Source organism: Strix uralensis, chromosome 25 (assembly GCF_047716275.1).
Source record: "Strix uralensis isolate ZFMK-TIS-50842 chromosome 25, bStrUra1, whole genome shotgun sequence".
NCBI classification, from domain to species: Eukaryota; Metazoa; Chordata; class Aves; order Strigiformes; family Strigidae; genus Strix; species Strix uralensis.
Window position 1 is genome coordinate 7,369,303 of NC_133996.1, and position 27,324 is coordinate 7,396,626.

General features: G+C 57.5%; 1 protein-coding gene across 3 annotated transcripts; it reads left to right on the forward strand.

Moving 5' to 3' along the window:
- LOC141954548 (protein argonaute-1) lies at positions 1-26,768 on the forward strand. Of its 3 annotated transcripts, none has more exons than XR_012632204.1 (20): positions 1-145; positions 8,655-8,838; positions 9,584-9,704; positions 9,819-10,000; positions 10,411-10,547; positions 10,682-10,816; positions 11,053-11,140; positions 12,901-13,048; positions 13,366-13,485; positions 14,342-14,464; positions 14,919-15,052; positions 16,256-16,440; positions 16,600-16,759; positions 17,054-17,144; positions 19,190-19,384; positions 19,502-19,636; positions 20,536-20,637; positions 21,453-21,652; positions 22,550-23,032; positions 24,576-26,768. XR_012632204.1 is itself a non-coding variant. In XM_074894200.1 (19 exons), the coding sequence occupies exons 1-19, from the start codon at positions 121-123 to the stop codon at positions 22,656-22,658; spliced, it is 2,574 nt and encodes an 857-aa protein (XP_074750301.1). In that variant the 5' UTR covers positions 1-120; the 3' UTR covers positions 22,659-26,768. The 3 variants fall into 3 exon arrangements, 1 of the variants encoding a protein (XP_074750301.1); XR_012632205.1 differs by having other exon boundaries at positions 25,312-26,768; XM_074894200.1 differs by having other exon boundaries at positions 22,550-26,768.
- The last annotated feature ends 556 nt before the right edge of the window (positions 26,769-27,324 follow it).

Here is a 27,324-nt window from a genome sequence, read left to right on the forward strand (position 1 = left end):
GGCCCTGCCCGGCCCTGCCCGGCCCCTGCCCGCGGCCCTGCCCGGCCCTGCCCGGCCCCTGCCCGCGGCCCCGGCCCCTGCCCGCGGCCCCCGGCTCGGAGCGGCGCCCGCGTGGATGGGATGGAAGCGGGACCCTCGGGAGCAGGTAGCGGCGGCGTGTGGGGGGGGCGCACACTGAGGGGATTGGGGGGGGGAGTGTGCACCGGGGCGGGGGGTGCACCATAGGACCGGGGACCCCCGCTGGAGGGGCCGGGGGGCTGTAACGGGGAGCTGCGCGGTGGGGGGTGCAGGGTGGGGGCCGTGCGGCGGAGGGATGTGCGGCGGCGGGGGGGGATGTGCAACGGGGGGCTGTGCTGTGGGAAGAAGCAGGGGGGGGCCTGCGGTGGGCGTCGGGGTGTGTGTGGGGGGTCTGAGCAGCGGGGGGGGAGGGGCAGACCGAGCAGGGGGGTGTCTGTGCGGCGGGGGGGTGCGGGGAACGCGCCTGTCTGGGGCTGCAGCCCGCCCGGAGGGGCCGCAGGGCCGCCCCGCTTTTGGGGGGGTGCAGCGAGGAGAGGACAGGCCGGGCCCCCCCGGGGTGCCCTGGGGAGCAGCAGCCACGCGAGGGCAGGGGGCGGGGGGGGGTTCTGGGGGGCAGAGCACCCGCGGGGTTGGGGTGCGGGGCCAGGAGGACGCGTGTGGCTGCAGGGTGGGGAGCGCGGGGTGCCCCCAAAGCCCTGCGCAAAGGGCCTGTGTAGCACCGAGGAGCAGCAGCAGCCCCCCAGCTCCCTCTGTGCGTGTGTGTCTCCCCCCCAGTGCGATGTTTCGGGGAGCGGGGCGCGGGCCGGGAGCTGGCGTGGGGCCGGCGATGCCGAGCGCCGTGACAGCACGAAGCGGCTCCTCGCCCCGCGCCGGGGCATGCGCGGGGCCGGGGCGGTGCGTGGCGAGGGGCCGCGGGGGGCTGAGCCTCCCAGTCACCCCATAAACCCCCTGCCCCTACCTCCGCTCGCAGCTGACGGTGCTTTCGGTGCCGGCCCCTTCGCACCCACCTGCTCCGTGGGGGTTCGGAGAGCGGCTCCCCCAAAACTCGCCCGCTCGGCCGCTGTGCTGGCAGTCGCTCGCTCCCGTGAGCGTCGTGAGCTCATGCTGCGCCGAGTCACAGAAGGATTTGGGTACCTAAAATAAGGCAGGAGGAGGGGAGGGAGCGATGGGGACAGGGGAGCGCTGCCCTTGCGTGGCCTCGTGCTGGCAAGTTTGCCGCCCGCTGTAATGCGGCGGCGGCAACAACGTGAGATTTTTGACATAAAACTGTCGCACGTTCACCATCAAACTTTGGTCCTTCCTTACGGTATTTCATTTTAAGCGTGGCACGAAGATCTCTTCGCGTCTGCGTTACCTCCTGGCTGCCGGCGCTTTGTGTTTGGGGCTGATTTATGGGCCTCTGGAAGCCGTGATTTGGCAGCTGTGCCGGGCGTCGCGGGCTTTGCCGGCGCCTCGGGGCGACGCAGATAATGCCGCCAGCGTGCCCGCACCCTCCAGCCTTGACTGATTCTGTGAAGGTGCTTTAAAACAACCTCCCGGGTGGGATGGGGCCACGCGCAGGGAGACAGGTTTGGGTTTTGGTCCCGCTGACGGCACGGGGGGTCCCCGGGGCGGTGGGGGCTGCACTGGGAGCGGGGCTCTGATGCTGCGCTCTTGGGAGTTTCTCCTTTTCTCCCCAAATCTGGCTGGGGGACGTCTGCTCCCACCCGGCTCACCCTGCGTGCAGGGAGACGTTTACCCCGTGTCACAGGATTCGCCGCGGATCCCGCCTTGCCTCAGCATCCTGACGGTCCCCGGGTGCGGGGCTGAGCCTCGTGTCAGAGCCTGGATGATGCGGGGCAGCGACCTGTCAGGGTAATAAAGCAGAAATCTGGCGTGTGCCTGGATGCGCCCGATGGGAAGATGCCAGGAAAGGCGGCGGGGGAACCTGGGATGTCTTCTGACCCGCAGGCACTGCTCGGGGAGGCATGTGTGTGCTACTTTTAAAAACTGAAGTCGATTTCCCCCCCAGCTTTTAGTTTTCTTTATCCCTCACAAACTTCCTAAAAGCTGTTAATCTTAACCGTTGTCTTCCTGTGCTAAACCCTGTAAAAACCCCAAAGCTGTTCCGTCTGTTGGATCTCTTTATCTTCAGGAAACATGAAATCACGCGTGCCTGTTTCTGGGACAGGATTATACCAAGAAACAAAGCCGGGAGAAGCACCTTGCCCGGAGACACGGCACAGTGTGATTTATCTCTGAACACTTTCTGCAGCTTCTCTCTAAACCGTGGGAAGAACAAAACAGGGACAAGTTATTAAGATGGCAGACTAAAAGGAAGCCAAATCGAGCAGCAAAGCGCTGCTCTTTGGGCAGGGTGACCCATGGCGGAGCTGCCTGCGGGTTTTAACCTCCTCTGCGGGAGCCCCTGGCTCTGCGGGGCTGGCACACCCGGCACGGGGACACAGAGGGACATGGAGAGGAGCCGGCATCGCCTTTGTCCCATCCCCTCCGGCACGGGGGGCTGCCTTTGTCTGCTGCTCCTGGCTCCACGCGTCCCTGGCTGCCGCTGGCAGGTCTGCGGGAGTGGCAGGAGACCCCGCGGGGCGAGCAGGAGGGGTGCCAGCCTCTGCCCCGGCCGGGTGCCGTCTGGGCACCCCGGGCTCGCGGTGACATGGGCCGGATGGTGCGTCTGGCAGAGGTGGTAGCACTCGTGATGCCGGGTGCTTCTCACACCCCATCGGAGGGACAGAAAAGGGAGACGTGGAGCCAGGGCTGGCTCGGCAAGACCCTCGCGGGTTGGCTCATGCCACCGCGGGTCGAGCCGTGTCTGTGCCTGCGCCGCTGGCGTCACCGCGCCGCTCCCCCTGGAGCCGAAGCAGCTGGTTTGCAGTCCCCGTGGACCGGTGTGATGGAGGTGCCGATGCTCTTGCTGCTGTTTTTTACGCTCCCTTGCAGCATCCGCAGGTCGCTGCCTGGCCCGGCTGTGGGACCGCGCAGGGCTGCGGGGGCACTGGCCTCGGCGGTGGCAGGGCAAGGTTTGAACTTGACACTTTAGAGTTCATCGCCCGTGATTTCCAAGCGGAAAGCTGAGGTTTGACACGGCACAGTGATGCCCTTTGCAGTGCTTGGCACTCAGTATCGAGGATACAAAGAGCTAAACCGCTTTCAGAAGTAAATACCATAGTAAAACAGATTAGAGCCTGTTTTGGCACATTTCTTGGACGCAGCCACCATGGCGCGGGGCAGGAGCAGCACTTGGGCAGCTCAGAGTTTCCCTCAGAAGATGAGCTCTGGTGCACAGGATGGGTTTAATGCTGCGTGTCGACGGCCGCAGCCGGAGCCCTCTGTCCTGCCTGGGCGTGATCCACTTAAAACTCAGTTTAGTGTCGAACCGAGAAGCGCCTGCAGCTGTGTGAGCCTGGTTGTGCTCACGGCGCCCGGGGGAGGAGCAGGCGGGTGCGATGTCTGGGTTGGCGGAGATGAGGTGGAGCACTTTGAAGTCTGGGCTTTGTGGGACGGCGTCGGTCACTGCTCAGAGCCGGCGGGTTTGAAGACCTTGAGCCTGGAGATTGGCAAAGCCAATTGCTCACCCCACCAGCAGCTGCCTTTCCTGCTCGTGCTGCCGCTTGCTTTGCCTCCTGACAGGGGTTTCACTTCCCTGGGGGGTTTCTGGGGCTGGTTTAAGGTGAGGGATGGCTCAGGGTGAGGACGGACCACGCTGCGTGTCCGGGGTTTGGCGTGCCGCGGCCCCGCTTGCTGCTCTCCGATCCCTGGCTGTATTTTGGCGGGGCCGGGTGTGCGGGGAGGGGGCTGTCGCGGACCCGCCGCCGCAATAAAACTCCCTTTTGTCTGGGCCCCGTTCCCGCGGCCCCTCGGCTGAATGTGGCACTGGAGAGGATTTAAATGACATGGTAATTTCATGCCGTCCCACCGGCGGCTTTGCCCGGGCGCAGGCAGCTGTTGGGCAGCGGGTCGTGTTCCCCAGCTGTTACAATAAATAATAGAAACAAAGTGTATTCCAGCGCTAATTACCCCAAACGGACTTTCACCTTGGCGGTGCTGCCCTCGCTGCCGTCTCTGCCCGCCGGTGCTTCCCGCGCACCCGGCGAAGGGGTGGCGGTGGCAGCGATGCTCCCGCCGCCGGCGCGTCCCCAGGGCACGGCTTTTGTGTGCGAAAGTCTGTGATTTCTCGCGGGCCGCTGAATTTATAATGGCAGGCGGATTTCATCCCGCTCACTGGCCGCATTGTGCTGCAGGAACAACACTCGCCCTCCAGCCCCCGGCCCCGGGCGCCCGCATTTACATGACAAAGTGGGAGCCTGTGCAGCTTCGCCATGGAGAGTCGAGGTATGCAGAAGCCCCCCTGTCTCCGGGGGGTTTGGGTCGTTTTTTAATGAGGCTGCTTCTACCGAAGGGGAACCGGCACGTTTTGTCGCTGGCCCCAGAAATGCTGCTCCGAGCCACAGCCGGGGGCTGCAGGCACGGGGGGCCCGGGAATGCCACGTTGCACTGCCCGGGGTTCCCTGGCACAGCATCCCCTGAGCCAGGCGCGGGGCGGCTTTTGGGAGGATCCGCAGCGAGGCAAATCGTGGGGGGACCCTGAGCGCTCCGGGGCAGGGATGTGGTGTGGGAAGGGGTGAGCCCATCCCACGTGTTCACCCAGGGGCTTTGGGGTCTCTCCTGCCTGGGGTGAAGCAGCCGAGGCCAGGCGAGAGCCTCTCCTGCGCTGGAGGTGCCGGATGCCACAGCTCCTGTCGGGCGCTGAGTGTCACCCCTGGTCCCCCCCATGTCACCGCTCCTTGTCACGTCCCGGGTAGGCACCGTGTGCAGGCACTGGGAGATAATGGCTTTGTAAAAATCTTTGGATCTCAAAGTAATTTAGAAAGGAAAAGTCATTATCACTCCCCGCTTTGCTGGAAACGGGCGGCTGCTCCGGCTCCATGTGTTCGAGGACAGTGTGTCTGCGGTCGCCAAAATAAAACCCTCTGAGTCAGCCCCGGGGTGAACTTTCCCATCCTCGCCGCTGGTCCCTGTGTCCCGCCCCAGCCTTTGCAGAGCGTCTCCCGTCGCGGCGCTGCTCCCGCCAGCCAGGCTGCCCACTTACATTATCTTGCGTTTGCAATATCTCGTGGCTCACGTCAAACTCCCGAGCCAACTTTTGTGTTGCTGGAGGCTGAATCCATCTCTGATTCACAATCCTAATCGTGAGGTTTTATGTTCATAAAGCATCTGGCGATCCTCCGGCGAGAGGGTTTGTGTGGCAAAGCGTTATTTTGGGGCTGACGGGGGTGCAGGATGGGTGTGGGACCATTCGGTGGCCCCTCCACAGCACGGCTTCTGCCAGCCCCGAGCCTACTTGAGCTCCTCTCCCAGCTGCTGGGCTGCGGCTGCTGCCCCATGCCCCTGCATCCGTGGGGATACCGTGGGCACGTGGGGATGCCGTCCTGCTCACGCACGGCTGCCGGGATTGTCTCGGTGGTGGAAAGGTCCAGAAGGGGGGAAGCTGTGGGTGCTGGCCTTGCCGTGGCTGCAGGGAAGGCAGCGGGAGCTGCCGTCCTCCAGCAAGTGAGCTGAGCAGTTTCTTGCTCGAAAGGCAGAGCAGGGACCGGAGGCTCCAGCAGCGCTGGCAAATACCTCTTTGATTGCAAACCATGATTTAAAAATGCATCAGCTTGCAGCCAGGGAGCTGGTGATTGCCAAGAAATGTTTGTCATGTGGAGACATGAATTACACCTGAAGTAGCTCATCTGAAAATCAGTTTCTTAAAACGAGCTGCCCCTGGAGCGCGATGCAGCCGTTTGTCTCGGGGTGCTGGCAGCTGCCCTGTCCCCGAGCAGCTGCGAGTGCCTGTGGGGGTCCGAGCCCCACGTTGGCCTCGGAGATCCCTGTCTTGCCCGTTGGACTGCTCCGAGTCCTGTGCTGCCCTGTCCGAGGAGGTGCTGGGGCCTGGTTAGTCCCAGGCCTGGGGCTCCCAGTGGATTTTGGGGCTCCCACCACAGGGCAAAGGCAAGAGCAGAGGTTGGCTTTGTGGAAGCTGATGCCACAGTTTGGTCCCTGGATGCTCACAAGGGTCGTCCCGTCCCTTTGGTGTCCTGCGGCACGGTGGCCTTCCATCGGCAGGAAAAGCCTTGCAGAAGTGGGGTGCAAAAGTAAAAAGCAAATTTGAAGCTTAGTTTGCTGCTCTTCTGTTTTTCTGCTTCTGATATTTTTAGCCTGGAACTGAAATTCAGATTTAAAAAGAAAGTGGATGGGAGCAAGGGGTGCTAAGAGCACCATGTGTTCAGGAGCTGAAATTGGAGCCGGGCTGCTGTTTGGGGGCGACTTGGACAGTTGGCCACCCAGATGGAGCGCGCCGAACAGCCACGCGCTGCGCTCCCCGCACCCGGCCCAGCTGGCCGAGACCTCGCGGGGCCTGAGAAACGAAACAGAAGATGCAAACTGGGATGGATGGAGACAGGCAAAGTGGGAACCGGGCAGGAAGGGCAGATCTCTCCTCGGAGAGCAGCGGTGTTGAATGCTGCCTTGGCAATATTTTAAGATGCTGTTGAGTCCCGGGTGCTGGCCGTTCAGTCCTGAGGCCGAGCACTAGTGCCCATCCTGCGCCTTCGCTAGTAAGTCTGTGTGATGGGCTTTGGGAAAAACCGGTGCTTCCCTCTTCACGCATTTGGGGCCCGCGCTGCTTGAAGTGGGGATTTGGAATTGAGTTTTTGTTTTGCTACCTCCCACAATCCATAGGAGGTTTTCATCAAACTGGGTTTAATTTTCTCTGGTTTTTATCAGCAACTTCCCTGGAGTTAGCCTTCCTTATCGATGTGACTTTTGTTGTTTTTTTTCTGAACAGCAGTTGAGAATTACGTTGGGGAGGGGTTAAGGATAAAAGGAAAGTTCAGGTACTGGGACTTGAGTTATCCTGCGACCTGGAGTTTGAAACACCATCGTTAATAACCAGTATAAACCCAAAGCGAGCTGTTATCCTGCAAAATTTAGCAGTTAAATAATCGCATACTGCAGATGCAATAACATGTTTCCTGTTTCTTGTGGCATCCTCCCTCCCGCAGCGAGTCAAAATTTGCTGAAGGATGGAGGGGAAACGCACGTGTCTGCAGGTCCCTGCCGAGGGCGTATCCAGGGAATCGCGTCCCCTGCAGAGGGGCAGACCTGCAGCTCCGTGCCGGTGGAGCTGGGGCTGCCGTAGCCTGTGCCATGCGAGGCAGCGGGGCCACTGCCGGCTCCTCGGCCTCTCACTTCGCCCCCAGCAGAAGTCCTGGGTGTCTCGACAGGGCCATATTTCTCCGTAGTTCTCCCCCTGGCACAGACGTGGTCCCTCACCTCCTCCCGCCCCCATTGTGCCGGCGTTGGCTTGTAAATCAGCGGGACAAAGGCCGCCTGTGCTGCCGGGGCGTCCCGGCTGAGCTCCCCACAGCAGGACCACCCTGGCGTGGGGGCAGAGGGTGCCTGCAAACCCCTTCCCAGCTAAAACCAGCCCCGGGTGTTCCATGAGCTGGAGGAAGATGCGTGGAGGCAGGGGTGGAGCGTATCCACCAGCCACAACTGGCAGATGGAATGGCGAGACCGCTCTGTTCGTGGCAAAGCCCCTTGGCAGCGTTAGAGGGGAGCTTTCTCCTTTGGGGTTCACAACAGTGTCTTGTTTCTCCTCACTCCGTGACCCAGCAAGTCCAGAGCTGCCTCCTGCTCGGAGCTGGGGAGGTGTCAGACCTGGGCTATTTTTGGAGCTGCCCTTACAACAAAGCACCAGAGCCCAGCGTGGGTCGGCTTTGATGTCGCCGTCGCTGCCGCACGGGCAATGCTCGGCCCCCTCTGCCCTTGTTGGTTGGCAAATGCCGTCCTGGGCAATGAAAAGACACCGCAGCCCTGGGAGGGCTGCCCTTGGTCTAAGTGTATCTTCACAAACTCAGTGTACTGACGTCTCCCACACGCTTCAGGCGAAGGTTGCTGCTGCTGCTGCAGCCCTGTACGTCTGTGTCTTTTCATTGCCCATCCCTTCCCCAGCTCCCGCGGGAGGAAACCCTCCGGCAGCATCTCCCCAGGCTAGAGAGTTTCTTGCTGCTGTTCTGGTTGTTTGTGTATTGCGACATTTCTTGTGCGAAACAGAAGTTGAAGTGCAGGTTTGCGGCAGCATAGCGGGCGCTGTCAGAGCTCTTTTAATGTGGACATTAGGTACAATCTGCCCTTCGGTGTCAGGAGAACGGAATGTGGCTGCCTGTCCCTGCATCTGGCCAGGGAATTGAGGTTTGCCAGGACATGGGTGTGCCCATGGTTGGGATGGGCAGTGGGAGTCCTTTATCCCCTGAAGGTCTGTACTGCTGCCATGCGTGGCCCCGGCTCCTTTCCCGAAGGCAGAGCAGCGGTTATTTATCTGCCGGGGGATGGTTTGACATCGGCACAGCGGGGCGGAGGGCTTGGTGCTGACCTTCGGCGGCTCAGCTGGCGCCGGCGCTTGCCGGGTGGTGCCCAGGGAAGTTGAGTCCAGCTGTGCTGGTCCAAATCCAGCCACCGCCGCCTCCTGCCAGGAGTGTGAGTAGTGGGAGACCTCCGGGTTTGGGATGTGGTGACAGGGAGCACCGTGACTCTGCGTTGTCTGTCCGGGCATGGGGTTCCTCCCAGCCCTCCTGACCTGTTTTCTCTCCCCGCAGCTGCAGGCGCATACCTGCCACCATTGCAGCAGGTCTTTCAAGCGCCGCGGCGGCCCGGGATAGGAACTGTTGGGAAACCCATCAAGCTCTTGGCCAACTACTTTGAAGTGGACATTCCCAAGATTGATGTGTATCATTATGAAGTGGATATCAAACCCGACAAATGTCCACGCAGAGTCAACAGGTAAGGCAAGTATTAGAGGTTTTGGCACGTGTTTCCTGCTTCCAGTTTCCTTGTGGAGGCTCCCTAAGTGCCTGTCCCTGTTGTCACCAGTGGAAGCCCCCCTCAGGGTGACATGTGGCCGGGCTTGCAGCGCTGCCCCGCGCCCGTGGGTGCCTGGGCCCCGCCAGCCCTGTCTGTGCTGCAGCGCTGGTTCCTGACAGCTGCGGAGGTCCTGAACCTCAGCACAGTCCCCTGCTTCTTCAAAGCAGCTGCACTATTTTGGCAACAATCCCGTATTTAAAAATAGCAAGCCCTAGACCTTGGGCCATCGCGTACTTTTCTCTTCTTTGTTTTCCTTTTTGGTGTCCTGTTGGCGGCCTTCAGCCTGGGTAGCTCTGTCCCCCGAAGGCCGGCGAGCAGATGCTGCAGACGCTTTTGGCGGCCGCGGGCAGCGAGTCGCTCCCTCTCGCCCTCGCGGCACACGCGGCCGGTTTGCAGCCGGCTCTGGCGGGTGCCCGTTCCTGCACGCCGTGTAAACTCGTTCTGCCGCAGCCAATGCAGCGACCTGCGGGGCGAGACGTGTGGCTGCGGGGCCCCCCTGCCCGGGGGGGACTCTCTAGTGCCCTGTGGCTCAGAAGTGCCCCCGGGGAGGGAGCACTGGGGACGGGCCAGGTCACAGAAGGTGTCGGGTTGTAAAGAAACCGGTAAAATGAACCTCACCCTTCTCTCCCCCTGCCCCTCTTTCTCGCCCCGCTCGCCTGCGTAGGGAAGTTGTGGAGTACATGGTACAGCACTTCAAACCGCAGATCTTCGGTGACCGAAAGCCGGTCTATGATGGGAAGAAGAACATCTACACTGTCACGGCCTTACCCATTGGAAACGAGCGGGTAAGGAGGGGCAGGAGCCCCGTGCAGGCAGCGTGACCTGCCTCCTGCTAAAAACAACCTCCTGCCCTTGCGCCTGCGGGGGGGCCATGATGGCTTCCCTCCCTCTGCACCCAGGTTGACTTTGAGGTGACGATCCCAGGGGAAGGCAAGGACAGGATATTTAAGGTCTCCATCAAATGGATGGCCATCGTGAGCTGGCGCATGCTGCACGAGGCCCTGGTCAGTGGGCAGATCCCCGTCCCCCTGGAGTCCGTCCAGGCGTTGGATGTTGCCATGAGGCACCTGGCTTCCATGAGGTACCTGTGCTGGGGGGCGGTGGGGGCCGTGCTGGGGCGGGGCCCGGCTGCCCTCAGCTGGCCGTGGTGGCTGGGACTGGCCTTGATGGTCTTTGGGAGGAGGCAGCCGTGCCTGCCGCCCTGCTCGGTGCGATCGCTCGGGATGCTCCTGTGATAGAAATAAATGGAGCGAGCGGCTCGGGAGGGGCAGGGGCGCTTCGCGGTCGCTGCTGCTGGCGTGTGCTGTTTGATGCGGTTTTCTAACGGGAATCTGCTGTAGCCTTTCCAACTGCAGTCGGTAAAGGCTTTGTACGCTCGCCATAAGTTAGCTCTGACAGTTCTAATGTACTGTAGAAATGTGTTTTAAACACTACAGGCAGAGGTGTATTGCAAAGAAATGGTCGAAGTATTAATTTTCTTATTTTTTTCAGGTACACTCCCGTCGGCCGCTCCTTCTTCTCCCCCCCCGAAGGTTACTACCACCCCCTGGGAGGCGGCAGGGAGGTCTGGTTCGGTTTCCACCAGTCGGTCAGACCTGCCATGTGGAAGATGATGCTCAACATTGATGGTGACGTATTTTTCCTGCTGGGGAACCGCAGCGGTGGGGCTGGGTGTGTTTGGGGAGGCTGGATCCGAGCAGCTCTCGGGCTGGGTCTATCTGCTGGGAGAGAGCAGAGACGCATCGTGGTACCTGTCCCGCAGTGTCGGCCACCGCCTTCTACAAAGCCCAGCCCGTCATCGAGTTCATGTGCGAGGTGCTGGACATCCGGAACATCGATGAGCAGCCGAAGCCCCTGACAGACTCGCAGAGAGTGCGTTTCACCAAGGAGATCAAAGGTAGAGCCCCCGCGGAGTGCTGGGGGACCTGGCCCCGGCCCCTGCGGCGAGGTGGGGCTACAGGGGTTGCACATTTAAAATGTTCCCTCCCTCGTGCGCTTCGCTGCGAGCGTACCTGCTCTGCAAACCGTTAATTATTTAAGGCAGGTGTTGGCGGTGTCCCGGGGAAGTTGGGCGAAGGGGCATCGCTCCCGCCTTTGCCAGTGACTCTGCTGTGTCTCCCTGTCTCGCGTCAGGTCTGAAAGTCGAGGTCACCCACTGCGGGCAGATGAAGAGGAAATACCGCGTCTGTAACGTTACCCGGCGGCCGGCCAGCCACCAGACGTAAGGCGGGTGGGAAGATGCCCTTGGAAAAATCTGAGCTGTTCTCCTTTTTAGCAGCTGCTGGTGTCGTTAGGGAGAGTGGGATGGGAAGCTCCAGCCTGTGAGGGCGGCGGGAGCCGTGTCCGTGCTCTGCAGCGGTTTGGGGCGCAGCGGCTGGCGCGGCTCCGTGTCGGGCGCAGTGCAGCGAGCGGGATGCTGGGCAGGGTGGGAGCTCAGAGGATGCTTTGTCTGGCGGGCGGCACGCTGCAGCAGGCGGGAGCTGACATGCCAGGAATTGTCCTAGTTTTTACCTCCGAGTTTGGTTTTCTTCTTCTCTTAAAATAGACGCTGCCAAAGCAGAAGCTTTGTCTGGGGATAAAGCGATTCCCTGCCTTGAAATGATTTGCGTGTCCCTGGGAGCAGGCTGGGCCTGGGCACCCCTCCGTGTTGGGGGGCTGCCCTGCTCCCCACAGCCCCCCACGGATGGGGGCTGTGGCACTGTGGAGATGGTGCCCTCAGCACCAAGCTGTCGGGTGCCACAGCCCATGGGTGTTTGCAGGGCTCATGGCCAGGGTTTGCCCTGGAGATTGCCCCCGGGGAGGCATGGAAGCAAAATGGGGTTCAAGGCAGAGGCTGGCAGAGAGCAGGCGGGGCCCCCCCTGTGCAGGCAGCAGAAGGAGGAGGCTGCGCTCATGCTCTCAGCTGGGTGCTCGTGAGTGGAGCTGGAGGCGAGGCGGGGGATGTTTTTCAGGCTGTCCGCCCCCCATGTTTCCGCAGTGTTTCTGGAAATTTTGCCAACAGTAAAAAAAAAACAGCCTAAAAACAAAAAAACACAACAAGAAATTTTGGCTCATGCTGTACAAACCCAAGTGCTGGCAGAAAAATCTGCTCCGGGTTTGTGCCCGATACCAAACCAGCAGTGCCCGCTCCAGCCGGCCCCGTCGGGCTGCAGAGCCCCCACCGAAGCGGGGGCACCGCCCGCGCCACAACCGCGTTTCCTCGTCGCACAGCCCGGTCTCCGGGTGGGCCTCGTTGGGCCTCACGCGCCTGTCACCGCCTGCACCCCGCTTCCCCTGCGCTCCAGCATCCTCGGGTCCCAGCCCTGGGGCTTGGCGAGCGCAGGAGGAACGTGACGCCTCGCCAGGCATTCGGGCTGGCTCGTCTGTCTAATTTTGGGCTCCGTAAAGAATATCGGGCCAATTCTTCATTTTCACAGAGCTCTTTCTGGAGCCGGGAGCAGCTGGTGCTGGGTGAGGCTGGGTATCGCGTGCTCCGGCTATGGACGGCACAGTCCCCCTCAGCCCTGCCTCTGGGAATTTTGATTTTTATTTTTACTCCCTGTGGCTGTGAAGGGAGATGTGCCCCTCCTGCCCGCCGCGCTCTGCCCTGCCGGAGCCGCTGCCCCATCCCGGGAGAGGCCGGTTAACCTTTCCCCGGAGCTCAGCTCGGCTCCCAGGGAGGGCACCGAGCGCAGAAGCCCTGAGTGCCAGCGTGTTTATGTACCTGACAGCGGCATGCGTGGCATGTCCTGCAATAAACATTTGCCCTGATTAGCTGGATTAGTGAGGGAGAGCTTTATTTAGGGACCTCAGTCCCACGTGGGGGTCGGAATATTCCTGACTCGATTTCTGAAAATACCGCTGTTGTGCTTTTTGTTTTCTTTTATGGGAGCTCGGAGCGGGAGCTGCCAGCTCCCTCTCTGCCCAGCAGGGTAAGTAGCGCTCGAGGTCTGGAAGTCTCTGTTTTGAGTAGGTGCATCCTTCGTGTCCTGCCTCTGCCAGGTTTCCCCTGCAGCTGGAGAGTGGTCAGACAGTGGAGTGCACAGTGGCTCAGTACTTTAAGCAGAAGTACAACCTGCAGCTGAAATACCCCCACCTGCCCTGTCTCCAGGTTGGCCAGGAGCAGAAGCACACGTACCTGCCCTTGGAGGTGAGTGCCGGCTCTGCGCCGCCGGGCGCTGTGCAAAGCAAAGGCAAAAGTGGCCTTTGCTGGCAGGTGCATGACAAGATTCTGCAGCTAATGTGTCCTGAGTGCTGGTTGCCTCAGTGTTGACCTGGCAAGAGCCGCTTTTGCGGAGAGAGGAGACTGCTGTAAAAATGCCATTTTTCCGCAGCTGCCAGCTCGGCACCTCTGGTTTGGGGCTGGCTGCAGGGCCCGAGTGCCGTGCCCGCGGGGCAGCTCAGCCGTGGTCCCCTGTGTCTCGCCTGTCCCTCACGCATGGCTGCTGTCTCTCCCCCGCCGTGCAGGTATGCAACATCGTGGCAGGCCAGCGGTGCATCAAGAAGCTCACTGACAATCAAACGTCAACCATGATAAAAGCAACAGCCAGGTCTGCCCCAGACAGACAGGAGGAAATTAGTCGCCTGGTACGTGGCCCAAGTCCCCGGGAGGGACGGGAGGGACAGTGTCAGGGCTGTGGCTCTGATAGCAGGTTACAGCATCGTGTCCATGATGAACCTTGTCATGGTTCTGCTCCTCAGCTGCTCTGCACTGGAGAGCTGGGACCTGCTCCGAAGGTGCTGGTGGGGTTCATGGCTTGGTTTTATCTCCCTCTTCTCACGGAGTCTCCGGTCAGAAATGCCTCCATGTGTCATGGACACTTGCGTAGAGGAGCCCGGCTCAAAGTGACCATGGAAACTCGTGCGCAGCGAGTTCAGGTCCTCATGCTGATGGAACCTGACCCAAAGGGAGCTGGAACTAAAAATAGGAAAAACAAATTAGAGAAATGGCCCCAGCTCCGGATGTACGTGGGGACTGTGCGTTGCGGGGCAGCAGTGCTGGAGCTCTGCCAGCAGGTCAGGCTGGGGCGAGGCAGCGGAACCCAGCTCTGCAGCAGCCGGGCAGGAGCTGGTTAATGGTGCTGTTCTCACCCAGACCGCTGCCTCTGGGCTTTCCAAGCCGGGGACATTTGATATTTGTTCTGGGACTCTTGATAACAGTCTCTAGCCAGTCTGAACCTTCCCACAGAAACCTTAAATCTCAGGAGCAGGCCCTGCTCTCAGTTGCATTGGTCAGCATGTTCAAAAATCAGGTCCCCCACGGGTCGATTTGGAGGATGGGGTTTGGCCCTTTGTGTTGAATCGCTTGGTCCCCCCTCACGGAGAGGACTTCAGCTCTGTAGAGCCCAGGACGTCAGGTGCCCGTGTTTCCCGGCCAGCTGAAGCTGTGTGGGGTGCAGCTGCTGGTCTCGCTCCCTCCCATGGCCCTTCCTTCCCTCTGCAGATGAAGAACGCCAGCTACAACCTGGATCCGTACATTCAGGAGTTTGGGATCAAGGTGAAGGATGACATGACGGAGGTGACGGGGAGGGTCCTGCCGGCGCCCATCCTGCAGTATGGCGGCAGGGTAAGCAGGGCCGCGCTGCCCGGGGCTTGAGCTGCCTTGGGCAGAGAGATGCTTTCACACCTGGAAACGCTGTTTCTGAACAAAACTTATGCTACCTTCAGGATTATAGATTAGAGCTGGAATTTTTCCTCACAGTGGCTTGGGTTCGGGTTTTGGGTTTGGTTTTTTTTTTGCAATATAACTCTTCTGAAAGTTGTAGGCAAGAATCATTCAGTGACAAAAGAGGGAGCTGAAGGGGAGAGGGATGCTCAGGTGAATTTTCTGTCACCTTTGAGGAGCTGAGCTTCTGTCTCGCCCGTCACCACACACCGCGACAGCCCCTGCCAGCGCAGGCGGTTGGCTCTGGCGAGGGCGTGTGGCTTTGTGACGGGGACGTGTGGGTGCTCCCCGGGGGCTGCCGGCGTGGGGCCGGGCAGGACGCGGCCGCGCTCTGATCGTCCATTTGCCTTTGCAGAACCGGGCCATTGCAACTCCCAACCAAGGCGTGTGGGACATGCGAGGGAAGCAGTTCTACAACGGCATTGAGATCAAAGTCTGGGCAATCGCCTGCTTTGCCCCGCAGAAGCAGTGTCGAGAGGAGGTGCTGAAGTAAGGAAAGGGGCAGCCTGCGCGGGTGGGGTGACACGGGGGAGCCGTGGCTCAGGGTGCTCCCAGCCTGGGTCTGCATGTCCCACAGCGTTAACGCTGGCTCCGAATGGCTTGTGGTATGGATTTGATCCAGGTTCGGGCTGACTGTTCAGTCCTGTTAGTTTATCCAGAGTGTCTGATGGCTCATCCTGGCTGCAGCCAGTCCCTGAGCCATCACAGAGCCCGCCAGGTCGGGGCGAGCACATCGGCGCTGCAGCACGTGGGAGCTGACGGTCAGGCTCTCCTCCACCTGCTCTCTGCCTCGGGCAGCTGTAGTGTCGTGATTGATAACTGCCAGCCCTAAAGCTGTGCTGAACTCTCCTTGGCTGAATCTCCTCAGAGAGATGGGGTTGTGAGGGATATTTAATAAGAATTTTCCCCAATACCCATTCTGAAATAATATAATTCATGCAGGAAATATCCTAACTCACCGTGGGTTTTTATTACAGAGAAGTCTTAGGCTTTCTGGAAAGCTTTGGTAGCTTCGAGATCCTCTGCTTCAGTAGCAAAGTGACAGAGAGTGGGGCCAGTTCATCTGATTTAGGGAAATGGTCACCTCGGGTTTGGATTCTGCTGCGCACTCAGGTTTCTCCTGACCAAGAGTGGGAGCATCGAGCACTGCGGTGCCTCTGCTGGGTGCTGGGGATGGTTTGGGGCAGCTCAAAGTCTCTACGTCTGCGGTAACTGGGTGGAGGGGGAGTGACACTGTGCTCCTCCTGTGATCCCTCTGGGGCGCAGCTGGGAACCCCCCGCTCCCTCTGGCTCTCTCTGCATCAAATGTATCCTTGGCAATCTGAAAATCCAGAGCACTTTGTCGGGTTTGGTAAGTGCAGGCTTGCCTCAGCTTTGCAAATCATCTGGAAACGGGGCAGGTCTGCTCCCCCTTCCCCAGCTTTCTCACGGAGGAGGCTCACAGCTCCGTCACTCTTCAGGCAGAGGGTACCTGGGGAAGAGGGTACCAAGAGGGGATGGGTCAGCTCTAAGATGTGTTGGTCTTGCGTTTCCTGTGCCATGCACTTGCTGGATGCTGTAAAACCACGGACGTGGTGATGTGATGTCCCCGTCTGTCCTGCGCCGCAGCCCTCCAGCCACGGTGGCCGGGCTGCGCGACGCAGCTGCCGTGCGGAAGGGCTCCGGGCTGAGTGCTTCTCCTCTCGGGCACAGGAACTTTACGGACCAGCTGCGCAAGATCTCCAAAGACGCAGGGATGCCCATCCAAGGCCAGCCCTGTTTCTGTAAATACGCCCAGGGTGCAGACAGCGTGGAGCCCATGTTTCGACACCTCAAGAACACCTATTCGGGGCTTCAGCTCATCATCGTCATCCTGCCAGGGAAGACACCGGTGTACGGTGAGTCTGGGGCAGGGGTGAGCAGAGAGGAGGAGAGGGGCTTTGCTCTCACTCACAGGGCTCTGTCCCACGGTGATTTCTCGCCCCGTTTCCGAGGATGCCGCTGGAAGTGGCACGTTGCTGATGGCCCGTCTGTTCACTCGCTTCCTCTGCCTGCAGCCGAGGTGAAGCGCGTTGGGGACACCCTCCTGGGAATGGCCACGCAGTGCGTCCAGGTCAAGAACGTGGTGAAAACCTCCCCGCAGACCCTTTCCAACCTCTGCCTCAAGATCAACGTCAAGCTTGGCGGGATCAACAACATCCTTGTGCCTCACCAGCGGTTCGTATGGCCACTGCCTCTCGTGGTTTTGGGGCTTGTTTCCCGAGTGCCTCGTGGTGGGGCCTGCCTGGTGTTACCTGGGGAAGGGGGGGCCTGTGGGCGGCTGCGCAAAGTAGCTGTTTGAAATGGGGGGTTGCAGCCTGTCTCGCCTTGTCGTGAGCTGTTGATGTGGCCAGGCCAGAGCCCGCAGGTTGGGAGGTGTCCTCTGGGTGATCTGCTCGCCTCCGCTGGGCTCTGCATCGCCCTGAGCTGGCCCCCGAAGGCTGACTGCTGCTTCCTCTTCTCTCCCACCAGCTCTGCCGTCTTTCAGCAGCCGGTGATCTTCCTTGGGGCCGATGTCACTCACCCACCGGCAGGAGATGGGAAGAAACCTTCCATAACGGCTGTAAGTTCCCTGTCTGGGGCCGGGCTTGGTGCCCATGAGCCCTGCGGGGACATGGGAGCTGGAATGGGACTCGTGTGTCCATAAAGGGACTGTGCCACTCCTGTCTCCGTGGGGACACTTCTCGGGGTGGCCCCATGCCCCATCGGGTGTTTGGATCCCGCTCCCAGGGCGGTGGGTCCCCGATCCTGCCTCTCCACAGAGGAGCTGCGGTTTTGGGGAGCCGCTGGCGGCTGCCAGCAGATGGGGCTCACGATGTGCCGGGCCCCGCGGGCGCTGTCGGCCGTGGTGCGCGGGGAGCTCGGTGCTGCGGGCACTTGCCGGCGCCATCCCTGTGCATCCCGGCCCTTCCGTGCAGCCCCCAGGTGGGAGAGCTGGGTTTTGGAGGTGGGAGGGAAACTGGGGAGACTGGGCTTCTTCTGAGCCTTTTGGGGAGGAGAATTTGCCTTCTCCTCAAACGAATAATGAGTGTCCATGGAGGAAGTGCTGCCCACGGACCGGTGAGGCCGTGGGCTCATGCCCTCCGTCAGGCTGTAAGACGTTGCCTTGTGCTTGCTGCGGCGAAGGAGAGTGTCAGGTTCTCGTAGTGTCTGTTTTAATTAAGCACGTCAGCATTTTCCTATTAACTTCTTAACTTTCCCGGACTCATAGCTCAGGTTTTCCTTGGCAGGCAGATGCGTCTTTGGAGGAGTGTTTTTTTTCTTAATTAGAAGGAGTTGGGAAATGCTGTTGGCTGTTTGCTGTAGGTGTGGGTGGGACAGAACAGTCTGTTTCCTGGCAGCGGTGCTTCCCCTCTGAAAACATCTTCTGTGTTTTTTTGTGCAGGACCACTGTGGGGTTTTTTTTCTTAATTTTTTTATGAAAGCTTTTTTGAAGCTGCAGGGGAGGAGGAGGGTAGAGCCTTCAGATGGCCTTGATCTTGTCCTTGGTGTGTTGTTAATTAGACAGTAGAAGGGGATCTGTGGCTGAAGCCAAAGGAAACATTTCTGTTGTGCATCGGCTCCGGTGGTGCAGCCCCCACCCTGGAGCTCCGTTTGCGAAGGAAAAGTGAAACCGTTGCTGCGGGCAGGGGCAGCAGGCTCGGCAGCGCTGGGCATGTGAGGTCTGGGGTGCTTCCCCTCCGCTTGGGGGGACATGGACCTGCACAGGGAAGTCCCCGCTGGCCACGGTGCAGCGAAGCAGCCGGGCGTTTGTCTCCCAGCGTGGGCCACCATCTGCCTTGACGCCCGTGACTCAGGCTGCGCCCCCAGCCCAGCGTCACGGCCGAGCCCGGCTGCTCTCAGCCTCTGTGCCCTGACGTCTTTGAGGTCTCCCCTGCAGAGCGCCCGGCTGCGGTGGGAACTCCCCGCTCGACGGCTGCCGCGCGGTGACTCGACCGCGCCGTGTCCTCCGGAGGCGGCAGCGCCGGCGGCGCAGCCTGTGGCCGTCTGGGGCAGCTCCGCTGCCTGCGGCCGAGCGAGGGCCAGCGCAGGGTTGTGATGCCGGGAGATGCTCCGTGCAAATGCTGACCTGGTTCTGTCGCCTTTTGGGCAGAGGGTCTCCGGAGTGTCATTGTACCCCGGGGGTGTCATTGCCCTGATGACAACAGCAGAGGAGGGTTTGGGGTCACACAGTCCTTTGTGGAAGCAAAAACCTTTCGAGTGAGGGATGGAGGGAGAAGGGCTTAGGCAGGTGGAAAGGGCAGCCCCGCTCCCCCCTCGCCCCTCTGCTGCTGGGCTGGAGGAGTGAAGCGGGGGCAGAACAGCAGCAGCCCCCACAGCCATGTCGCTCAGTGGCACCAGCCGAGTTGTCTCACTTGGAAATTCCCATAAACGCTGCAAAGGGCACGGCAGAGCGTGAAACCGGGACGTGGCGGTGACCAGGGATGTCCCTTTTGGGCGCTAGTTGCCTGTGCAGTATTTGCTGTCCCATCCCCTGATCCGTGAGCTCAGGTTCTCTGCCCGCTGCCGGCTGTGGGTGTCGGAAGCAGGCAGAGGCCGGGAACGTCCCGCGTCCCCTCCGTCCTTCCCGTTGTAACACGCGGGCCTGGCCCGTCTCTGTCGCCACAGGTTGTGGGCAGCATGGACGCCCACCCCAGCCGGTACTGTGCCACGGTGCGCGTCCAGCGTCCTCGCCAGGAAATCATCGAGGACTTGTCCTACATGGTGAGGGAGCTCCTCATCCAGTTCTACAAATCCACCCGCTTCAAACCCACCAGGATCATTTTCTACCGCGACGGCGTTCCCGAGGGGCAGCTCCCGCAGGTGGGGACCCATCGGATCCCCGTCGGCTGCACCGGCTCCCGTGGGGTTCCCTGAGGGTGCACGGGGACGGCTGGGTGCCGGCATGTCCCCTCACACTGCCTGCCCTTGTCTCTCCAGATCCTTCACTATGAGCTCCTAGCAATCCGAGACGCCTGCATCAAACTGGAAAAGGATTACCAGCCTGGCATCACCTACATCGTCGTCCAGAAAAGGCATCACACCCGTCTCTTCTGCGCAGACAAGAACGAGAGGGTGAGTGCTGCGGGGGGCCGGGGTTGGAGGCGGCTGATTCATCCCCAGCCTTTAGGACGAGCCAGCCCTGACTTCGCCGGGGGGAAGCTCACTGCTGGCAGGCAGAGAGCTCTCCTGAATGAAACGTGCTGCTCCGTTGACTCCCGCATCCGTGCGGATTAGGCAGCCTCCAGAAACCCAGACAGCTGTTTGCTGTTATTATGAGTTACTGGGTGCTGATGATCCTGGTGACTCTCTTGAAATAGCCTCTGTCAGCTTGAAAACATCTGTTGTTTTGGTGATAGCTGGAGCCGCTGACGCGACAGGATGATAAACCCCTTGCTTGCTCACAGCTTGTTCGTCTGTGCTGTGCAGTAACACCGATTGCTGTAGCTTTTCCTAGACTCAATCTGAATTTAGTCATTAGGTCTAGTCTAACCAAGCTCTGGCTCTACCTAAGCATGAAGATTTAATCTTGGGAACTGAAGACAGTTTTTGATCAGGGTGCAAAAGCCCCAGCATCTCAGGGCAGAGACTCTAGTGTATGCTCTGCAGAGATTCCTGGAGTGCTGCTCACTTAATCCTCATTTCTGTGGTGGGATGGGCCGGTGCCCAGCCCTCACCCTGCCTGCTTTCCTTCTGATGCTGTTTGCTTGATCTCCGTGTCATGCCTGGTGTTGGTGCCTGTGGAAGATGCCAGCAAGCCTGTTTGGGCAGGGAGCAGAGCAGGATAAGCTGCTTCTGTCCCCGATTAACAGGCACTGGGGGAGCGGCTCTGCATGGTGCTCCCTAGTGAGCTGCGAGATGGGGACCCTGCGCTGTGGCCCTGGGGCAGGGCAGGTGTGTTACGGATGGTGCTCTGGGCAGCTGGAAATAACCAAACTCTGCAGCGCTTGGATCTCTCTTTCTATTCCCTGTAGATTGGGAAGAGCGGGAACATCCCAGCAGGAACAACAGTGGATACAAATATCACCCACCCCTTTGAGTTCGACTTCTACCTGTGCAGTCACGCAGGCATTCAGGTACCGTGCCGCGGAGCCGTGGCTGTTGTTGCAGGCTGTGCTCTCGTGGATCCAAGCCGGCCCTGTCGTAGCCTCCCTCCCTCCAGCGCCGGAGCCATGGGCAGCTCGATCTGAGCTGCTGTCGCGGTGGTTTGGTGAGCAGGTGCCGGGACGGTGCCGCTGCTGCATTATGTAGCACGTACTCAGTTTCTCTCCTGGAGCCAAGGATCTCTCCTATGAGATTTTCCTCCTTCAGAGTGGCCAATTCAGCAGCTTGTCAGCTGGTGTCTGAGTGTGCTGGGCTCGCTGGGGCGCCTGGTCGTCAGCAGGGACCTGTTGTCTGGCCGTGGGCGGGAGAGCTGGGCCCAGCCGTCCCTGGAGCAGGCGGCTTGCCTTCGCAGCTGCCTTTCTTCAGGCAGCCAAGATTAGTCAGAAACCGTACTGAAAAAATTGTGCTTATTTCATCTACAGCTGCTTCCGCAAGGGAGGCTTCTTGGCTTCCTCTCCCCCTGCAAGGGCAGCGGGGAGCTGGCCCGGGTCGTGGGATTGGTGCCGCCGTGGGCTGTGCGGCGGCGGGAGCCGGGGGCGGCGTTGCAGAAGCACCGGCAGCGCGGTGTTATCGCTGTGTTATCGCACCTCAGTGCTGAGGGCTCACCCGCCTCGCCGTGCCCGTGCACCTGTGGGGTCCTCAAATTTGGGAAGCCCGGGCGTCTCTCCTGCCCAGGCTGCCTGCCGGCTCGTCGCGATGGGGTGATCAGGACGCGAGGCAGCTGCCTGTGGTTGCCTGTGTCCGGGTGCAGGCAGCACCCCTCACGCTGCCCCCTTCTCCTTTGCAGGGTACGAGCCGGCCATCCCATTACTACGTGCTCTGGGATGACAACCGGTTCACCGCGGATGAGCTGCAGATCCTCACGTACCAGCTGTGCCATACCTATGTGCGCTGCACCCGCTCGGTCTCCATCCCGGCCCCGGCGTACTACGCCCGGCTCGTGGCGTTCCGAGCGCGGTACCATCTTGTGGACAAGGAGCACGACAGGTGAGGGGGCTCTTCCCACGGCCCAGGGGGGCAGACCCCGGGGGGGTAGGGGGCACGAGTGCCCGGACCGGCGGGGTTTAACCCCAGGCAGCAACTAAGCACCGCGCAGCCGCTTGCTCGCTCCGTAATGATGATGATAATTGTAACGAAAAGGAAGATAACAAGAGAGAGAAATAAAACCCAAGAAAGACAAGTGATGCCCAATGCAACTGCACAGCACCCGCTGACCAGTGCCTAGCCAGTCCCCGAGCAGTAATCCACCCCTCCCAGCCAACTCCTCCCAGTTTATATACTGGCCGTGACGTGACATGGTCTGGAATATCCCTTTGGGCAGTTGGGCTCAACTGTCCCCGACTGCTGCATCCCCCCCAGCTCTTTGTGCCCCCCCCAGCCTCCTCACTGGCAGGGCAGAAGCTGAAAAATCCTTGACTTAGGGTAAGCACTACCTGCTTATTTATTATTCTCGTGCTAAATCCAAACCACAGCACTGTGCCAGCTACCAGGAAGAGAATTAACTCTACCCCAGCCGAAACTAGGACAGTATCTGCCCCTTCTCTTACACCACATGCATCGTGCCCAGGTCCCACACCTCCCAGTCCATCCTGGGGGCATGAGCAGTGTTCGAAAGTGCCTGTGTCTGACCCTTCCCTGGGGGAGACCCGCCCCTAGCTGCATCCTCTTCGGTGCCAGCTCTGGGGGAACTGGGGATAAAGGGGGGTTAAATCCCATCCTGAGCTCGTCCCGGGCCTGGAGGGGCTTCCCTGGGCTGTTTGAGTGTTCCGGCCAAGGCGCCTTCCTGTGCTGTGGGCGCTCACGGACCCTAATCTCCAGGGGGATTCTCAGTGTTCCTGGGGGGCAAATATGAAATAATTATGCAGTGATTTCCTTGATTTTCAGTGGCGAGGGCAGCCATATATCTGGACAGAGCAACGGCAGAGACCCCCAGGCCTTGGCGAAGGCTGTGCAGGTTCATCAGGACACTTTACGTACCATGTACTTTGCTTGAAAGCCTAACTTTTGTTACCTCACTCAAGAAAGCTTTCAGATTTGTAGGAGCCATACAAAAAAGGAAGCATTGGGACACCTTGTTTTTTTTCCAATGAGAAATCACTGCAGGGCAGGCAGCGTCAATTCGAGGCAGGAGACCAGCACCACGGGACAGAAAGATCCAACACCTTTGTAGGATTGGAAGAGACTGATGATTATTTTTTTAATTTTTCTGGCTTTGCAAAATTTTGACCTGACCAAACACATGAAGGCATTCAAGGAAGGGATAAAACTCCCAGGAGGCGGAAGCAGGTTTTCATTTTTAAGATGCAATACTATAGACTCCTGACTGTGAAATGGCGGATTTGGTCCTCCGTTGCCCACCAGGCGCTGGTAGGTATTTTTTGTGGGGGTTGGGGGGAGGGGATTTTTAGAGCCTTAAAACAGAAGACTAGATTTATAAAACTAATATTTTAGAATATGAGATGCTTTAATGGGTTAAGGGGGAAAAACAACTAGTTTATAGGAGAATTCTAACACTAACAGTTCCCCACCCCCGAATAATTCCCCCCATATAATGTAAGGCACCCTAGCACTTAGCTCAGAACTGAAAACTGTCTTCCTCGTGTTAAAAGCTAGTTAGCTGCTGCCATTTGAAGCAACAGTCACAGACTTTTCCATGGGTGAGTGCCTTACTACGATGCTGCAAAATTTCAATGTTTTTAATCTTGTAAGGAAAATAGTAATCTTGTCTTGATGGTGGTCCATATTTCCATCGGAAGGAGTTAATTTCTATGGTCCTAAGTTGCAGTTTGTGTTAGATCACGACCTCATGGTGGTTAAACTCCATTGAAAGATGTGCACTTTCATACAGGACACGTTTAATGGCTGCTGACCCATTTTTGTTTCCAATGTACTACTTGTTATTTAAAACTCTTTCTGACAAATGGGGGCATCTTCATCCCATGAGGACAGAAATCGCTATCGATTTTTTTCTTTTTTTTTTTTCCTGAATTTTTATGATGGACACCGGGATTTTTTTACTAAACATTATTTTTATACGATACTGAGTCTGTTGCCAAAATCCACAAGTCATTAACATTCTCAGAGTTTACATCACCGCGCTTCCTGAGGCTGTGCGCTCACACCAGAGATTTCTGACGTTTCCTGTCCGATGAGTGTTACCAACTGCAGTCCCTGCAGCGCCGGGCACCCCTCAGCGCCCGTCTCCCCTGTGCCTTCGGCACGTGTCTGCCCGGGTCAGCTGCTTTCCGAAGTACCGCGTCCCCCAACTCCAGCACCTCCAAACTGTCACCCTCTCTGCTGCTAGGTTATGCTGCTCTTTGTGCCATGGTATCACTGATCTCATGCACAGGGTTTTTTATTCTGAAAGCGCACCAGATTTGTTCCTTAGTCAGAATGATGAAATCCTTGTTACTGTCATGGGGGAAACTCCTACTGATTTGTGTTTGTAACAGGAAAAAAGCCTTTTTCCCAACAGTACCATAGTGACTGCTTTTCAGACTCATTTTGCTGCACAGAATGACCGTTCTGCACAGCGGGGCAGTAGTAGCAACTCATTACCAGTATCATGTGGGCAGATTATCTGGGGTTTTTTTATATGAAAGTGTGCACAGCGCTTCCTCCAGGAGAAAAAATGATGCGCGTGCTCCTACCAAGCTCTTAAAGGGAAGAGCTCTGTTATCATTTTACTGCCAAACGTGAACGCATTTCCAAGGCAGGTCCCCCACAAGCACTGCCCCTTGTCAGTCCGCGTGGATAGAAGCACACCTCTTGGTTTTGTACTTTCTGACATTCAAACTTGCCTTGCCTTCATGAAAACCACATTGGTCATGTTGGCCCATTGATCTGTCCTAACACCGGGAATTCACTCTACCCGTTTTCTTTTTGGGCAACGTGTTTGTGAAAAATGAAGACATCGATATGCTATGCAAACTAAGTGCTGAGCCCACTGATGTCATGTTTTGTGAAGATCCTACGTTTAGCACAGTCCTGTTTTTTCCTCAAGACTACAGTATTTGGTTCATATTCTCCTTTGCACCTTGTGTCAACCTCCACTGCTGTATATCTGCAAGGTGACGGGGAGGAGACCAGGAACTATTCATGGTCAGTAGGGTAGTGAACTCCTAGGAAGGCTTTTAGAGCGTAGGGAATGCATCAACACTAAGTGTCAACATGAGAAGCCTACATTCCTGTACACAAGTGCCTGCATAGTGACACAAATCCAGCACCTCCATCTCATCCTCAGAACTCGGGCTTGTGTTTGTTGAAAGCAAAATGATCTCAGAGGGGCTGTACCCACTCACCTTGTGTTAGAAAGCCCCTCGTTAAGAATAAAATCGGGGTTAAGGTCAAGGTTCTCTCTGCAAATCAGTTTGTTCACCAGCATTACAATGGAAAGCACCTGGCTGCTCTTCTGCAGCGAGGGGCAAAGGTATTTTGGTTTCTAGTTTTTATTTTAGTGTTTTAGTTGGGTCTAGAATTCTGAAATGTCTTTTAGTAGCTGTGGCATAGCACGTGCCATTTTTAACCATTTGAAAAGAGATAGTGTGGGCATTTACAGAAACAGCTTGTTGCTCTGTAACAATTTTTTTTTAACCTTGAGACTTGAAATGTAAAATGGACCTTTAAGATTTGCACTCATTTGTAAGGTGGCTGTTCATAGAAAACTATGAATGAAGACTCGCTGATGTAGCACCTACTTTTAACAGCAATTTTAACTACACAAAAGCTTCACAGCTTCTGAAACTCTCAGCTGTTGACTTGCAGATCGTGTTCTGCCCTTATTTCACCGTCTGCGTTGGGTTTTCATGGTTTTGAATAAATAAGCCAAACTCAGTAGCTGCTGTGCCCTTTAAACCCTATTTCCATTTTGAAGAAATTGAGAAGGGGTTTGAGTTACCCGCATGTTTTGTATAACGGACTATGCACTGTACCTTCTACGCGGCTCCAGCATTCAGCATTTCTACCCTTTTCTTGTCCGAGATGCAAACGAGTAACTGCATGTTGAGGTGCTGTGCGTTTTGCTACCCGTAGCGGATAGTGTTAACCCGGATACATATCAGGATTTGTAGTTAGCCACAAACCCCCCACGGACATCCCGAATGGCTCCCGAGTCTCTGCCTTCTCCGTGCGCACGTGTTCCTTCTGCAACTGGAAACATCGCCAGGTGCATGCAGTTTTGTGGGAAGAGGAGTAACTTTCATTTACCTGTCAGTTGTTGAATGCTGTTTGTTTCCCTTATCTCATATGTGAACGTAGCGGGGCCGAGGGGGCAGAGCAGCCCTCTCTCCCCCCAGAGCTTCCAGGGGCGGTCGGGGTGTCCTGGTGTTCGCAAGCGTACGACCCGATGTCTTAGTCTCAAAAAGCCCAAGCGTTCAACGTTGCCTCGCGGAAGGTTTTCTTCTTGGAAAATTAGTGTGAAATAAAGGAATGTGATTCTTTCAGGAAGGGAAGCCAGACAGCAGGACAGCAATAAACAAGTGAAATTCATATCTTGCCTGAGTGATTTGCACTTCAATAGTTGTGAAAGAAAATTTACGGGACTCCAGTGCTTTTGTGTTCAATTTCTAGCCCCTTTCGTACCTCCTTTATACGAGCAAGTGTTGAACTGTACATGGGGTGTTCACAAGACACTCTGTTTGGGTTGTTATTTTTCTTGTGGGTTTTTTTTTTTTGCTTTAGCTTGAACTCTGTATGGTCCATTTGTTAAATAGACGTGAACAGTTGATGTACAGTACTTACTAAACAAGCAGCAGCACAAAACTTATTTTATTAAGAAAATATGGCTTATATTTTAAAGGTTGAATATCAATTTTTTTTTCTTGTATGCGTGGAATTAAGACTGGTAAAGAGTAACAAAATCCTTGGATTAGGCCAAAAGGAAATACTGTAAGATCATAACCACCTCTTTATTAAAGAAAACGGTATGATTAAAGAGCTCCAGAACATTGTATTTATATTTGATTTGATTTGATTGTGGATTTTTTTAAATATTTTTTTTTTTTGCCTCGGTCCTGATTTTTGCTTGCAACTTTGACTTTGCAGTCCCAAGTGTCTGTTACCCTGTAACTGTTGGCAGAAGACCTAAATAAAAGCAATGTGAATATGTTGGGGTGACACTCCTGAGTCAGATTGCGTGGGGAAGGTACATGCGCAGTCCTGGCCGCTGGCTCGAGAAGGGCTTGGGGACAGATGGTGAAATGCTGTGGCTGAACTGCGTCAGGTACGGCGGAGGATCCAAAACCCCTCACTTTCCAGATTTCAGTCGACTGGGAGAAACACTTAAGCGAACAAATACGTGCTTAAAACTTCTTAGAACGTGGTAACCAGTTCTACTTTTTATTAAAATGTCCTCTGAGAACTGACTTGATTTGAGCTCCTTGGGTTGTTGGATGCCAGAAGCGTGCACCCAAACGTGCTGCTTCTCCAGCTACGTGTGCTTCGGGGGCTCTGGAAGGCTGTTGGCTCCAAGGTGCTTTTGGGACAGATTTTGATTCCTTTTGGAGTGGGGTTAAACTTGATCCTCTGGGTTTCTGACCGCGTCATGTTTACAGTTCCCAGCACTGGAATTCCTTCCAGACATCCTAGTCCTCTCCAATGCCAACAGCTCATGGTTGTGTCTCAGGGTCCAAAACTGGAGGTTGGTTGCCATCCTCTGAATT

Coding starts and splice junctions, on each gene's coding strand:
- LOC141954548 (XM_074894200.1), top strand. CDS start 121: ATGGAAGCGGGACCCTCGGGAGCAG. Junction 10,548..10,681: donor GATGATGCTCAACATTGATG/GTGACGTATTTT, acceptor CCTGTCCCGCAG/TGTCGGCCACCGCCTTCTAC. Junction 19,385..19,501: donor CCGAGGGGCAGCTCCCGCAG/GTGGGGACCCAT, acceptor TTGTCTCTCCAG/ATCCTTCACTATGAGCTCCT.